The sequence below is a fragment of the Nannospalax galili genome, unplaced genomic scaffold, assembly GCF_000622305.1.
Source record: "Nannospalax galili isolate Female #2095 unplaced genomic scaffold, S.galili_v1.0 scaffold441, whole genome shotgun sequence".
NCBI classification, from domain to species: domain Eukaryota; kingdom Metazoa; phylum Chordata; class Mammalia; order Rodentia; family Spalacidae; genus Nannospalax; species Nannospalax galili.
The window spans coordinates 8,481,684-8,498,324 of NW_008348089.1; the positions used below are offsets into that span (position 1 = coordinate 8,481,684).

The 16,641-nt window shown below is 42.2% G+C and overlaps 1 protein-coding gene across 3 annotated transcripts in view; it reads left to right on the top strand.

Moving 5' to 3' along the window:
- Window positions 1-6,482, top strand: part of Fam13a (family with sequence similarity 13 member A) — a 103,147-nt gene extending 96,665 nt beyond the window's left edge. For all 3 annotated transcript variants that reach the window (XM_008844632.3, XM_008844633.3, XM_029569083.1), the window contains 3 exons: window positions 2,225-2,421; window positions 3,287-3,388; window positions 6,056-6,482. In XM_008844632.3, the coding sequence (XP_008842854.1) occupies window positions 2,225-2,421; window positions 3,287-3,388; window positions 6,056-6,182 (426 nt within the window). In that variant the 3' untranslated portion in view covers window positions 6,183-6,482. The remainder of the gene's footprint in view (window positions 1-2,224; window positions 2,422-3,286; window positions 3,389-6,055) is intronic.
- Window positions 6,483-16,641: the final 10,159 nt, after the last annotated feature.

The window sequence follows — 16,641 nt, forward strand, 5'->3', positions numbered from 1 at the left end:
AGCATTAAGTTTGATAAATGTAAAATATCACAGTAAAAATTGCCAATTTTGTAGATAGTTTATCTTATTACATCCTATGCATACACTTGGCTTTTCCCTCTGGAAGAATACAGAATACCATATGACTTGGTCCCTTGAGAGCATATCCTATCACCTGCCCTGTCCCTCCCACTGTATCCTGTGGAAATCTTCTCCCAGCTCTCCCAGCTCCATATGTAATGTGGGTTCCAGGTCCTTCAGCAGCCTGCTGTAAACACATACACTAGCTTATCCAAGTACCTCCTAAACTGATACCTGGAACTGGTTTTATTCTATATACGGCTTAGCCAGGATAGTGGACCAAGAACCAGTCCTAACTTTACCTGGGTAGCTGAGGCCCTTTCAGTATTCCAAGTCCTTACCTGTGAGACTGTCAGCCTAATGTGGGCCATCAGCTTTCCTTTGGTAGACCACTCACCTCAAAATACAGATATCCCTTCAATCCCATCAAAAAAGGAAAACTGCTTTGTTCGGTTTATTTTAAAGGAGCCGGTGCTGGTGAGGTGATCACTGGTTCTTTCCCAACTGTTCATACATCATCTATGCATCATTATTATTACTATTAGACTCTCATGGGTTCTCAGCCCTCACTCACCCTATTAGGCTGAGGTAACTGCTATAGGGATGTTTCTCAGCACCCCTGGCTGCCTGCCACCCACTTGTCACCACCACCTCCTCCCTAGCTGTAACAGCCATTAATGTCTCTAGATATTGCAGATGTCTAGGAGACAAAAACCACCTCACTGAGACTGGCCTGTGTGTGACCTGCCCCACTGCAGACTCACACCTCACTGTGGATCATGAGATCGATCCCTGGCTGCTTTCGGAGGACTCTTTGCCATGTACCAGCTTTGCTTTTTCCTAACATACTTAGAGGATCTTCAACTTTTTCAATTACTTTTTATACTTTTATTCCAGCCTTGTGAAATAGATTAAATGTAGATTCTGTATTCCGGCAAACCAGACATCCCTGTTTACTCCATCGGTACATGGTACCTTTCATAGCATTATCTAGGTGACTGGTAATTATTGACTAAGGTGGTTTCAGGAGAAGAGCCTGATGGAATTTTTCCTCCAGGTTCACATCACCATTGTTTTATCATGGCCAAACTCAGGGCCATCAGCTTTCCTTTGGTAGGGCTGCTCACCTTTATCAAAATACAGATAGTCCATGAGTCCCATCAAAAAGGGAAAACTGGTTCGTTTGGTTTGTTTTAAAGGAACCAGTGCTGATGAACTGATCACTGGTTCTTTCCCAACTGCCCATATGCTATCTATGCATTATTTTTCAGATATACACAAAATCTACCATTTATATAGATTTCAACATCCATTTTTGGTATTTCATGTTTCCCATGATTTTTTAAGGCTACTCAGAGTAGTTTTGTTACGTTCATCTGGAAAAAATATCAGAGTGCTTCAGATTTTCTCTGGACTTTGGAGTATAATTAGTAGGACTTTGAAAAAATGAAATCAGGTGTCTAGGTTTTCCATTCTTATTTGTAGCTTCACTTGGTGTCTGTTTCAGGCTGTAAAAGTCTCATTCCTAGCTCTCTTTTAAGACTGAATGCCAGACTGTTTACCAGACATGTACTGAGCACATGTTCCATGCAGTCTTTGCCAGGCTCTGGGAGAGCAGTGTGCAGACAGGCCCCAGCTCTGATGCCCGTGAGCCTTGGGTCTGTTCTCCATCACCTTCCTCACCCAGGGAAGGGAGGAGAAGAGGAAGACTGATGTGTGCTGCCCGAGTGCCACCTGGGCCTCACCAGGTTTTGGCATATGTTGCATCAGTTAAGTCTTATAAAAATGGCTTTGGTGTGAACTATTATTTCCAGTATTTAAAAAAGAAAAAAAAACACCCTTAACATTATTCATTTAAAAATTCGGGTTTTGTCAGAGTTTTTAAAGTGTTTTAGAATAATTTAAATGGAAAAGACTATTACTGAAGCATCTGTATCTTTGGACCAAGCAGAGATTGAAGACTCATAGCACAGGGGAGGTAGGAAGTGCCACCTGGCTTTGGCCAGCTCTGCCTTCCTTACTTTGCAGTGGCACCTTCATTCCAATACAATAGCGAGAAACCAAATGGACTCTGAATAATTGGGTGATTTTGGAATGGCACTTGTTATAGAAGTATGCCCCAAAACATGACCAGATTTTTATTGGGGTTGCCGTGTATCTCCAGGAAGAAGAGGAGGGCTCAGAAGATGACAGCTGCACAAAACCAGACTTTACTGTCACCTTGAAAACAGACTGCACTGCACAGTGCTTTCTGGACCAACTTGAAGATGAAGCTGATGGGTTTATTTCACCGATGGATGACAAAATGCCATCAAAGTGCAGCCAGGACTCGGGCCTTTCCAACCTCCATGCTGCTTCAATGTATGTTGTTTGGGCTGTGGTGGTAAAATGGTTTAATGAAAACAACATTCATAAATGTATAAATGTTAGCTTAGCCTTTCTGCTTAGATGAACTGACTGAAAAGTACAAATGACTTACCTAGGGTTTGGGTATATAGAGAAAACAGGGATTAAAAAAAAAAAAAAAGGATCACCGGGCATGGTGACACATGTCCTTAGTCTCAGCACTCAGGAGGCAAAGACAGGTGGATCTCTGTGAGATTGAGGCCAGCCTGGTCTCCCAGCTGGGGCTACAGGGAGACCCTGTCTCAGAGCAAACAAATAAGAGTCAGACATGGTGATTCATACCAGTAATGCTGGCAACTCAGGAGACTGAAGGAAAATAGCTGTGAGTCTTGGGCAAGCCTGGGCTACGTAACGAGTTCCAGGTCAGCCTAGAGCTGTAGAGTGAGACCTTGTCTCCCAAAACATGAAGCAAAACCGTGTGGATGAGTTTTCTCTCATGCCTTATCTCATGCTATTTGAAGGAGCTTTTGAGATCTGCCTTGAACAAGCAGGTCTCCAAATGATGCTGTGAGTTTGTCCACCAAGCTCTTCATTTAACAATGAGCACAGGCATCATCTTGCCCTTTCAAAAAGAAAACTGTAACAAAGCATGGTAAAGTTTCCCAACTCCTAAGAATTCATAAGTAGCAAGATCTCCCCCAGAGCCCAGAGCCTGTTTTCAGAGTGTGGGTTTTCAAGAGAGAGAAAGCACCTACAATGGCTTTTGAATTGATTGCTTTCTCTCTTTCTCTATAACCCCTATTGAATTGCACACACAGTACATTTATAATAACAATTCATATTTAACTTTAATTTTCTTGAAATGTGCCTTCCTCCTTAGACCTGAACTCTTGGAACATCTTCAGGAAATGAGAGAAGAAAAGAAAAGGATTCGAAAGAAACTTCGTGATTTTGAAGATAATTTTTTCAGACAAAATGGAAGGTATTGTGTCTCCCTCCCCTTCTCTTCCACCCTCACTCCACACCAGCTCTCTGTTTCTGTCTCATGTCTGGAGTGCTTCCAGAGTGGGCACGCTCCTGCATCCTTCCTGTAACCAGGTCCTTGAGTTTGTGCCCAGGGACCCTTAGATATATGCAGTAAGAAATGATCTGTGCGCACATCCAGGAAGAAACGCTCCTTATACAACGTCCAAGGCCAGTGCAGATTATTGCTGACATACAACACTAGTTTGTCACATTAAATTCTCAGCTAAGACTAGATACTTGGAGATGAATTTCAAATTGAGCATTGAGTTTTTTCTAAGGAAACTAAAGAGAGGAAAAGATATGGGGACTTTACAGTTTAAAAATCAAATTTTGGTCTGGGGATGTGATTCAGTATTGTGCAAGGTCCTGAGTTCGATCCTTGGCATTACAAACATAAAACAAAACAACCCCAAAGATGATAGTTGCCAAGTATGAACAAAAATTATACATGAGAAGCAAACTAAAGTTGTCTACCTGGTTAATGGGTTGTCTTTGTCCCGTGAGTTTTAAGGTAGCTTGACCCTCTGTGTGCAACGTTTGCCAGGACAGTCTTTGCCAGCATCTTCACATCACAGCAGGAACCAAGGGCAGAACCAGGAGTAGATTTGCATCTCTCACGTGGAATTAGGTTTCATCATCTTAAATTGGTTTTACATTAGTCCAAATTAGTTAAACTATGTAGTTTCTTTTGAGTACTTTTATGTCCTTGGCATGAGGAAACAAAAGCATCATAGAAATTAACTTTGGCACTGGAAATGTGTTATATTCCAGTTTAGTTCAAACATGACATAAGCTTATTTTTAGGATCTTTGATTTGGATCTGCTCTATAATGACTTTCTCGAGATTCATACATTTTTATACCTAAATGTTTGCTTTTCTTTCCACATATACTGCAGATGATTTAGAAAGTATAAATAAGCAGACAGAAAAGTAATATTCAAAATAGTAATAACTAAAGATAAGGCAAAATTAATAGTGATGTCTTGACTGATGTTTTCCCTACAATTCTTCTTTCTAGCATGTTATGATCTGTCTGTGTTCCTTTCATTTTTCACATTATTCTCACATAGTGTGCATTGCATCCTGGAACTATATATTGTTGAGCATGCAGACATTTTAAGAAAATGTAAATGTAGGACAGCATACATAAGACTTGTGCAAGCCCAAGCCAGACAGGGGCCCAGCATGCATAGGGAAGTGGGCAGGAAGCCGCAGACCTAGTTGAGAATCTACTGGCAACTGATGGATGCTGGGAGAGGGAGAGTCTGTTTTCCTTACCGGTGTGACACCTGGTAAGTTGACCAGACTCCAGGGCATGGACCTACACCCAGGAGCACTTGGCAGGCACAGAGTAGAATAGATAGGCCATTAAAATTCAAAAATTAAGGGACTGGAGAGATGCTCAGCAGTTAAGAGCACTGGCTGATCTCACAGAGGACCCAGATTGGATTCCCAGCACCAACATGGTGGCTGACAACCATCTGTAAGTTCAGTTCCAAGGGATGCAACACCCTCTTCTGACCTTCAAGGGCATTGTACAACAGGGGTGCACACGCATACATGCAGGCAATACACTCATACACATAAAAATATTTTTTTTAATTAAGAAAGGATAGATTTTTTTTTTAAAGTATAAATGATAGAGACTAACTTAATCATCACTATCAAGTTTCGTGCTATAAGGGTCTTCCATCATCACATCTAGCGTTATCTCACATCTGAAGACCAAGAAACCCCTCACTGAGCACGACAGGGACTGGTGGCAGATTCTTCTTTGGCCCCTGTTCCCTGCCTTCTGCTATGGAGATTTTTCTAGAATCCTTTTCTAAAGCAAGGCGGAACAGGAATAAAACTCAGTTTGTTAATTAAGCCCAATGGTGACTCCTTGTCCATATTTGCTCTATAATGCAAAGAAAGGGAAGCATGGGGGTTGAGTGTTCGCCACATATCTATCCCAAGTGACTGTGTGACGGTAGAGCAGCCACTGCCAGGAGCCTGACTAGGTAGTAGCACATTCCTATCAAGCTGCTGTGGGGTTGTTAGATCTTGGGTACAAGGTACAGTGCTTGACCCCGTAGAAAGCTTTTACCGACACTAGTGCAGATAAGTTTGCATATAAAATTACTCAGTAAGCAATAACGACTTAGCATTATGTGTCCAACTGATGAATTCCAAGATTGATTTTGTAAGTAGTGTTATTAACTGTTCTTGACATACTTACAAATTGTAGGTGTACCAATTGCTAATTAGAAATTTAATGGTTCCTTAGATAAAGATATAAAAATGAGAAAGTATTAAGAACAATAAAAGATTTCTGTTCATAGGTACTCTTACTATGAAATTATACTTAACAACCAATAGAGAATTTCTACATTTCTCAGTCCTTTATAATCTCCTATAAGATTCTAATTACATAAAACCTCAAGCTTTTGAGTGCTTTTAGGAGAAAACTGTTTTTCACTGCTTGTCTAAATTCAGCCCTATCTTGATACCAAGAACCACTCAGCGACACTGGTTCTAAAGGTTGCTATAGTTTCCAAGTGCTAGTTTCCTGATGACTAACACTATTCTCTAGAGAGACAGGAAGTGATCCTCGGCTCCTTTTTCCTTTGTTTCCATTAGAAATGTCCAGAAGGAAGACCGCACTCCAATGACTGAAGAGTACAACTCGTACAAGCACATAAAGGCCAAGCTTCGACTCCTGGAGGTGCTCATTAGCAAGAGAGACACTGATTCCACGTCCATGTAAGGGGCAGCCCCGCCCAGCAAGGAGGGCTGGCGCACAAGGATGACTGTTCCTAAGGCCGAGTAGCTCTGATGGCAGCCGTGGCACTGGACCTACAAAGCAGGCAACCTCTGGCTCCTGTTTCCATGGCCTGCCGTAGAAGCTGCCTACATGGAAGATGACAGTGTGACCTGACTTAGGAATTCTGTAAAGGGAAAGTCAGGCCTCTTACACATGCAAACACACTGCAGGGGGTGCTCCACCTGACCATAGCAGTGATAAGGCACCAGACATACCCATCTGCAGAGAACACACTGTTCTTCCCTGGATAACTGCAAAACATGAGACCATTCCCTGTCTAACTGTGACAAAAACAAGCTCAGGACTTTCCTCGCTGCGGGTCTGTGCTCGCCCTGGACCCATCACATGTGAGCATGCATCGAGTTCTATTGCTGCCTTGTCCATTTCCCGAGCTGCACCTTACCCACTCCGGTGAATCAGTTTCCTCTTTAGCTCTCAGGTAGAGGGAAGCTGTGTCTGTCCACAGTGGCGGAACAGTCATCTCGTTGACTGAGTTTCTTCAGGACTTCCTCACCTCATGAAAAACAGCCCCTGCCTCAGACTTGAGTGTGTCAATTTAATGTCAGGTTACAGGTGAAGAGCCTGGAAACTGTCTCCGAGACACTGACTGCACTTTCCAGTCTCAGACATTGATGCTGAACATGAAAATGAGGCCAGTGTGCCTATGACAACCTGTTTGGGGCTCAATTTTGTTGTTGCACTAGCCAAACATAAAAGGGGTCTTGCTTAATTTTTAGAATAAGTCTAGAAGATCATGGGACAGAGGGAGTCTGTATCCTCAGCCTCCTGAATACTTACCAGAGTTTAATTTTTCTAAGAAAGTAAATCTGCACTAAAATCCCTAAATGGATGGGTAAATGTAGCCCTCAGAGCTCAGCTCAAGGCAGGATCTAAATCACACTATTTTCAGGATAATACATTTTAAAAAATGGTATGTAGCCAATTTTGATGTTTTTTTTTTTTTTTAAATCAGACTGGGTCACAAAACTGTCTATATTAGACATTTTGGGGGGACCAGAGAACTTAGGACGCTCAATCATTCATCCCTTCTGTGTGCTTGCTATCACTCCATGATGTGTTTCCTTTTCATCTGTCGTGTCTGAGGAGTGTGGGCTTGGGTTTGCAGGCACCTGCTCCCACAGTTACCCTGTACAAGGTATGAACAGCCTTACCTGTGCAGCTGTAGTTTGGGCTGGGCAGACAGCAAGGAGGCCCAGCTCCTTTTTGAGAGTTGCCTTCTAAGGGTAGAGTTATAATAAAAAGAAGAACAGGAAGAGAATGCAAAACTGCACCACCAGTTGCTGTGATAAAGCAGGTTGGATGAAATCCAGCACCACCCTCCTGGCTGAGGCCTAGCTCTCCTCTGTCACTGGGAAACTCTTTTTTTTGGGGGGGGGCACAATTCCTTCAATTTTGCTTTTACAAATGTTCATACAGAAGCATGAGCTACATTTTGGAAATGCCCTGGTCTTATGCACATGCTTAAAGATGGTACGTAATCCTACAAATTTAAATGTACATGAAAATGTAGTTTGATATTCTTTACTGTTTACATTTGCAAATTACTATAATTTCAAGGAGTTATAAATAAAATTATGCACTTTAGGACATTTTCTATTTTTGAAGTCTGAACATAAATCATTCACATGACCAAAAACTGTATTTTTAAAAAGAAATACATGTCTAGTCTCTCCTTTTAAAGTACTTGTCTTAAATAAGCTATGAAATAAATCATTACCAGTTCACTTTAAAGCACATCTGTGTAAGAGTATTGTTTTAAAAATAAATACACTCTAGGATTTTTAAGCTGCATATAAATGAGAAGCTACTATATGTTCTGAAATCCATTGTTTGTACTAAAGACAAATGAACTAAAAGATTTATTCAAGATTCCCCACTCAATTTTATTTGATTCAATAAAAGAAAACACCGTTATAGGAAAATCAATTTTGTCAGAATGTCATGTTTGCCTTCACAATTCTAACCCACTTTCCTCATAGAATGGTGCCCAGATTAGGGGGAGGGAGCTGTGTTTTATACCAAGTCCCTTTTGAAGGCCTGTTAGTCAGCGATTTCTGCCTCTGCCAGAAATGCCGAGGCAATTTTGTTTCCATAGCAACTGTCTCTGCAGTCCAGCATCTCCAGGCACTAGAGGCAGTATCTTAATTGGCTTCACACAAACAGAAGGCTGGACTGGGGATTCTCTTTGCTGTCTTGGGAATGTGCATGTATTAGCACATGCCAACAAAAATAAATGTCAAGGGTTATGTGAGAACAATGATAAGGAAAAATAAAGCATACATGAACTTGACTATGATCATAAGAACCACTAGGAATGGAAAAGGTTTGCAGTTTTCACAAGTACTAGCTTTTATTGTGTTCAGTCTGGGGTAAATATTAAAACAGATATTTATATGATCTCATGACTGCATGTCATCTTTGAATCTAGCTTGGACTTCACTTTTTAAGTCATGGAGGTACGGTGTTTGGGTTAAGGGCCTACTTCTAAGACAGCAGAAGTCTGGTCTGGATGCTAGAAGGAAGCCAGCCCAATCTCAGTGATCTCCATGAAAGACCAAATCAGATTTCAGATTGGAGAGCTGTTTTGTTTTTTTTTCATTAAATTGCTGGCATTCAATGAGTGTTAGATAAGATTTCTTCCCCTTGGTTGCCAGTTTTAAACTTTAGGTTGACTTTAAGTCAAAAGATGACTATTCACTACAGGGCTGTTCAGCATGTCTGTCTGCAGCAGCAGAGTAACGCTGCTTTGTCTCATTCTGATGCAATACTTGCATGGCCTGGGAAGAGCCTCTTCAGGGCCAGCTCTCCAGTGTGACATTTCTAGCCTAACACCAATACTTATAAGTTGTGCTTATATCATAAATACTGCAGGAAGCTGTCCTGATGCCAGTAGTCTGAAACCCTGAGGGCTGGCTGAGCTGTGAACAGAGTTGAGCTTGGAAACTCCTTATGAAGTGAAGACTCAGAACAAGGGCCACAAAACTTTTTAAAAATGGTCTATCTGGGGATTGGTGCCTAGTTTTCAGTAGAGAAAACTGGGCCTGGCAGCCATCACATCTTTATAAGGAAAATCACATTTTAAAGTTAAAATTTCAAAAGATATTTGAAGTCTGATAAGATGCTGTTGATGGTGTGTGTAGTGTTGAATATCACAAACCACAGACTGCTCTGTGAAAAGCTCATTGCATTTTAAATTCTGTTCTGCTTTCACGAGGGTCCTTCCTGACACGTGCTTCCTAGATTCTTGTCCCCCAATGGCACAGGTGGATTCTGTGCTCACACCAGTGCGCCCCTGCAAAGTTCTTTGCCATGTCTACTTGTTAAAGCAATAGAGAAGGGCAAGACCACATTCTGAATATATTGGACTGACACTTTCCCTAAAACGTGTATTTAGCAGAACCTAGAAAGTGCTTTCATTTCCTTCACTGACAAATCTTTGCCCAGTTAACCTTAAAATGCACTGAAAAACAAAAAACAAATCAGTCAACATATTTTCAAATTGCTGCATATTAACATGGTGCACACCAGCACAGTGGCCAACATGAAATGGTCCCAACAGGAGAAATGTGTAATATGTGCATAGACACTGCACATGCCACCGAACACTGCCTCACTAGAGAGTGCCGGTGGACATCTGCACTCTTCTACCATGACCACACCAGATACATGTACATTGAACGAGGTCGGAAGGGCAGAAACATCTACAGCTGTGCATGTGAAGAGAAAGTCTGTGTACACTCACAACTTGGTATCATGGTGGATGTCTTCAGAAAATTTTTGCCCAGAATGGGGCCCGTCATAATCAAGTGCATGGCTTAAGGAATCAGTTTGGTGGCAGATCTAATTCTTCATTTGAAAGCATGAAAATCACCAGAAATGGGTAAAATTCTACTAATACCGATCCAGAACAATGCTTATAACATATAAACAGAAAGCATTTGAAACTACTGATGTCCTTTAATATAAATTGAATAGAAATCATTGTGTAAACTTTTGGGTACATGGATACATGGATTTCTGAATAAAACAAAATATCTTTAACTGCAGAAGTTCTGAACCTGTGTCAGCATCACATGACTGAGCTCCTGATGAGCCTGATCTTTCCCATTTTAGGAATCCAGTGCTGGTTCCCTCGAGCTCCACTAAAGCTTCATGAGGATTAGGGTTTTGTCCTGCCTCCAGGGAAGCAGGGCATTGGAAGGTGAAATGGATTGTGCACCCAGGAAGTGTGTTCATGTTGGAGGTGGAATAGCAGGTCGTTCTATACCCAGCTACCTTTATTCATAAAATGAGCTGAAGGGCTGCAGAAACAAAAATGTTAAGACAAGTTCTTTTATTTAAGTACATTTCCAAAGTCTATAAGGCTACCATAGGGACATATTTTAGGTGCTTATTATTCTGAAACTAAATAAGGGCAGAAGAAAAGTAGTCTGGAGAAAAGACATTGCAGCTATGAGAGGTGAGCACCTTAGTCTTCTGAGTCTTCTGTCAGACAAGGTGCCACCTGCTCCCTGAAGGGCAGCCTCAGGAGGTAGATGCAGGAGCTCCATGACGCCTGGCTAAGGGGACACTCCTTGTCCTCTCACAGTGGGAGGGCCTACACGTTCAAAGGACCTAGAAAACTTTAGGTTTTGTAACAATGGGTCCAAAGTAATACATTTGGAAGAAATGGCAAGCAGCATTCAGTGAACCCCCACTTTATTCAATATTTTGATGTTCCTGTGTGTGGAGTAGGCATGCAAGTCCATATGTGCACATGCCAAGGCCAGAACAGGACAGAACCGCCAGCTCTTCTGTTCTCTAGCTTATTGCCTTGAGACAGAGTTTCTAGCTAAACTGGGAAGCTCTGTTGGTCAGCAAGCTCTTGGAATTTGCTTATCAACCCACCACCCCTAATGCTGGGGCATACATGGCAATACCCAGCTTTTTATGTGGGTCTTGAGGATCCAAACTCGGGTCTCATGCTTGCAGAGCAAGCACTCTTAACCCACTGAGCCATCTCCCCAGCCCCGATGCTTCTTTTGAGGGAGCAGAAAGTTATATTAGCCTAAACACACCCAAGTTCTACAGCCGGTGTCAAAACCCGACTATTCCAAAGTACTCCCTACCCGCTCTCCCAGCCTGGAAGTTCTGACTTCCAGTTGCTACGGTTTACAGAACCGTGGGCGGCTTGAATGGAATGTTGCAATGAGGAGGGAGGGCACACTGGGGAAGAGACACAAGACCTTCTCAGCCTCATCAGTACCTTTCTAGAAACGGATTGCACATCTTGGCAGACAAAATTTACCAGTGTTATCATAGCTGGGTCAGCTCACCAAGACTGTGCATACACAGTAGAATCTTATATTCAGTAAAAGCAAACAAAATTCCCAAGTACATTTTCAGAGTCCTGGCATGCAGATATAAGGGGTTTGGCAGGACTTGAAGGTGGCAACAGCTTGATTCTCACTTTCCTCACCAGCAACAAGGCTTATCACAAGTGCCCTGTGGTGCTGCAGCTGCCCGCAGGGGCACAGTCCAGTGCACAGCAAGAAACAAATCCCTCAGGCCACTCAGGTTCCCAGCCTGGCCTATATGGATATAGATCATATGTTGGGAATTTTGAAATTCATCATCTTTTAGATGTTTGAATTTAATTTCTCTCAAAAGCAAATCAAAGATACACAGCCATCTTTAGATCATCCTTCTGGCTCTGCAGCTTTGAGCACTACTTGGTGACACATTTTGAGTCATGGTAATTATGCTGTTTCTGAGGAACTGACAATTACTGTACAAGATTTACTGTATAAGATTAGGCAAAGGGAAGGGAGGGTGTGACAATAGGAGAGAGCAGGGCTTCTCACACTTGATATGCATGTGTCCAGGCTCCTGGGGTGCAGAGTTTAGGGAAGGCCTCGGTGTAGTCATGCTTTTCTACCTGCTGGCATGCCATTCATCTTAAAGAGGATGCAGACCACATCCTGGGATCTGTGGAAATGAGTAGCTCCACAACTAATCCAGACTCCTGAGTAACAGGACATAGCCCACCAGACAACACTCAGACCCAGAATTCTACAGGTTGCTTGAGGGCCCCACTGAATGACCTGGGCACAACCCTTATTCTCCCGGAGTCTCCATTCTTTATATGAAAAACGTAAGTAATTGCAGTCCTTGAATAGGGTTATTAATGCTGGGGTCAATGATAGTAAAGACTCTTCTTGAAGTCCAGCAACATATTCTGAAGCCCTTCAAAACAGGCATTCTATTTCCCAGTGCTGTTACACCCATTACCCTCTGCTTCCCTGTTTATATGTCAGAAACAGAATACAGCTCCAGCACTTTAAAAGCACATCATGCTATTGGGGCTGGAGAGATGGCTCAGTGGTTAAGAGCACTGACTGCTCTTCGATTCTCAGCACCCACACGGCTGCTAACAACCATCTGTAACTCCAGTTCCAAGGGAATTTAATGCTCTCCTCAGACCTCCATATGCATTGCACAACACGGGTGCACTTACACGCATGCAGGCAATACACTCATACACACAAAATAAAAATAATAAATAAAATGTTTTTTTTTCTAAAGGTAACTCCAGTTCTAGGGGATCCAACGCCCTCTTCTGACCTCCATGGGCATTGCATGACACGGGTGTACTTCCATACATGCAGGCAATACACACATAACACATAAAATAAAAATAACCAATATTTTTTTAAAAAGTACATCAGTGCTACTAAGATGAGCAACATCTGTCAGATGTAGCAGCTTGTGTTTGTGTGGAGGACTGATGCCTATGTGTACATGTGTGTGTGGAGGCCAGAGGTCAACCTCAGGTGAAGATGAGAGAAATGTCACGGAAACATTAACCTGTCCTGTAGGGGAAAATTCAAATTTCAACTACCACTATTCTCAAGCACTGGGGCTGCTTTCTGAGAAGGATTAATGCTTGCTAAAAGCCCTCAGAGAGCAGGGCAAACCCAAGTATATATTTCGCTCTGAAACACTTTGGGAGGTCCAGATCTGTTCAGACACGTCAGAAGAATCTGGGATGGTAGCTGAGATCAACGTGGAAACAGAAACTAAGAGTTCTATGGAGTGAAGGCACACAATAACCCTCGATTGCTAGATCATGTAAGTGTCCTGATGTTTCTCTCTGGTGCATTTTTAAGGTAAAAACTAAATGTACCCTAGGGAGGGGACTTGCTCTAACTTTGGTAAGCTCTTGATGAGCATACAAAATTTCATCCAAACTTGTAGCTGCAGCTGAGTCAGGAAAGCACATGGGGCCCTCCACTCCTTTCCCAACACCTAGCCCAGGGCAGCTTCCAGTGTCAAACCATTTCACAGTCTTCTTCCCTTCCTACCACTACCATTACCTTAGAAATCTAGAAGCTCTAGGTCTCTTCCCCAAACACTCTGGCAGTGACTCGCACTTGAGAGTCCTTGAGTTTGAATGCTCAAAGATAAAAGGTCATAGAATCCATTTTTAATGGGAAACTTTGGTTGTCAGACCAGCCTTGCAGAGACCAGGATCCAGAACACACTTGGCCCTTGCTTTGACTTTCACCGTGGAGAACACAGGCCTCTGATGACCCACTAGGGAATGGGGTTATTTCCAAATCTGCTCTGTTTTCTTTTCCTCCTAATCTGAAAGAAAAGGTGACCACAAAAGAGTAGTCTGGTTATTAGTGTTTGGCTCCATCTGAGGGGTGTATTTTAATTCCTAAGTTTCTCAGGAAGTTCAACACCAGTGGGAGCTGAATCCGTAATTATCATAAATTGTGTCTAACTCCCATAGGATTAGACTGAGGAAAATCAGCTTTCAAAAGCTCTGAAGACCATGTGATTGTGCACTCTGCCAAGTACTCAGCCACCCTGGTAGGAAAAAAAAAAAAAGAGCTGACATCTGAACTAACATTCGTTAGTTATGCGGTGTTACATATAATTAACGAATAACTAAGAAATACAAATTCCATTATTTTGGAAGGAAATAAAGTGCCAGATCCTGGGTTGACTGCACTGTGGGGAAGACAAGGACTCTGCCCACACTGGTTTGGACACCTCTTCCTGCTCCTTTTCTGTTGCATAGTCTGATATCTCACTGCTTAAGAGCTTGACAGATGTTAACCCAAAGCCACATCTGGCGAGGAGGGACAAGTGGTTTTACCTGCATCCCACTAGCAGTCCAAAGTAGGATGTTGAAGTCAGAGATCAACATTATACATCCTTTATAAGGCTCTTCTCTCACAGGGTTTAGTAATCTCGCTTTTCCAAGAACCTGGATTGGAAAGGCACAGTGGTAGGTTTCTGTGGCACTTCCAAATGGAGAATGCCCTTGGCATCATCAATAGGAAATCTTTACCTTTTCTGAAGCACAGGGACCTGCTAGCTTTATCCCCTTCCTTACAAGGTCCTGCTCTGCTTTAAGTGACCCTAGTTGTCAGCATGCTGCTATCCGTGCGCCACAAATCAAAGACATCCTGGTGGAGCCCTTCTGAGTCTGAGCTCCAGCACAGCAATCCAAACAGAGAAACATTCACAAATTAGAACACCCACCACTCAGGCAGACTCTCCAATTAACAAATTTAGGTTCTTAAAAGAAACACGAGCATTTTAGAGACTTAACTGGTGTAAAATATGCTTAGCTTCATTTTAAGAGCCAAAGAAAAATTGAGACAACACATTTCTCACTAAATGATGAAATTCTGCAGCTTAGCTTTGATTTTAAATTATTCTCCCCCAGTACAACATGCAAAGCATTTTATTCTTGGGTATGAGCTCAAATCTATTTTGCAACTCCATCACATGCCTTGCTTTGGAGCATCGTTCTCCCTGTCATATGATTACTACTATGGTTCTTCGAGAAATTAACAAGAAAGAAAATGAGAAATTATTCCAGAAAGTTTATAGCATCCAAGAATATAGCAGCACAGAAAATTACTGATGCAACGGATCCTTAGAAATAGTTACTAGATACCTCAATATGCAGGCACTCTTCTTAGTAATGAAATTACAGTGATTCAAAATTCAAAGGTACCTTAGAAATTACCTGACTCTTGGGCTGGAGGGACGCTCAGCCATTAAAGGATCAGGCTAACAACCAGAAATTACCTGACCCAGTCATGGATGAGTATTTTGAAGTCTCAAAATTATTTGAAATAGGGTGCTGGAGAGAGTGCTTAGGAGTTAAAAACCAGTAATGCTCTTGCAGAGGACCTAAATTCAGTTCTCAGCACATACTAGGTAGCTCACAACCTCTTGTAACTCCAGCTCCAGGGGGAATCCAACACCTCTGGGCTCTGTTGGCCCTGTACTCACTTGCACAGGCACACACACATCATCAAAAATTAAAATGAATCTATGGGCTGAAAAGTGGCTCAGAGGTTAGAAGCACTGGATGCTCTTGTAGAAGACCCAGGTTCGGTTCCCAGCCCCAACATGGCGGCTAACAACTGCCCCAAACTCCAGTTCCAGGGGATCTGACACCCTCTTCTGACCTCCAAGGGTATTGCATGACATAGGTGCACTTACATACATGCAGGCAATACACTCATACACATAAAATAAAAATAATACCAAAAAATCTTTAAAAATTTTGAAATAGCTTATTATCTGTGTTGAAAATTAAGTATGAAGAGATGTTTTTGTCCCTCAAACTTAGGCAAGTTATTAAAGTTTGCTGAATGTATCTTAGCAATGGAAAGCTACTACTTTTATTTTTTAAATTACATTTATAAAAAAATTAATTTATTTTTGTGTATAAGTATAGGTGTGTACATGCTATGGTGAAAATGTAGAGGTCAAAGAACAACTTGCTGGAGTCCATTCTTTCTTTCAACCATGTGGATCCTGGGGATTGTACTCAGGTTGTCAGGTTTGGTGGCAAGTGCTTTTACCCACTGAATCATCTTGTCTGCCCTTACTAATAGATGGTTTCATCTATTAAATCTACCAAAACAACATATCACCCTTGTGTTACAATCTTACTGAAGACACTTTAAAAATTTTTTTTATTTATTATTTTTATTTTACGTGTAAGTGTATTGCCTGTATGTATGTAACTGCACCTGTGTGGTGCAATGCCTGTGGAGGTTAGCAGAGGGTGTCAGATCCCCTGGAACTGGAGTTATGGATGATTGTTAGCTGCCATGTGGGGGCTGGGAACAGAACCAGGAGCCTCTGCAAGAAGAGCAAGTGTTCGTAAGTGCTGAGCCATCTTTCTACCCCACTGAAAACAGCTTTGGGTTCCACATATTTACAGGAAGTGGGCTAATACTCACTAGCACTCAATAACCAAGACGGACTCCCCAGTATCTGCTCCCCCTTCTCCCAGTCCTTCCTATCCATATGCTGCTCTCCAGCCCTGCTGCTGCCTCCTCTGCTCTGACCTGTTCCTTTCTGT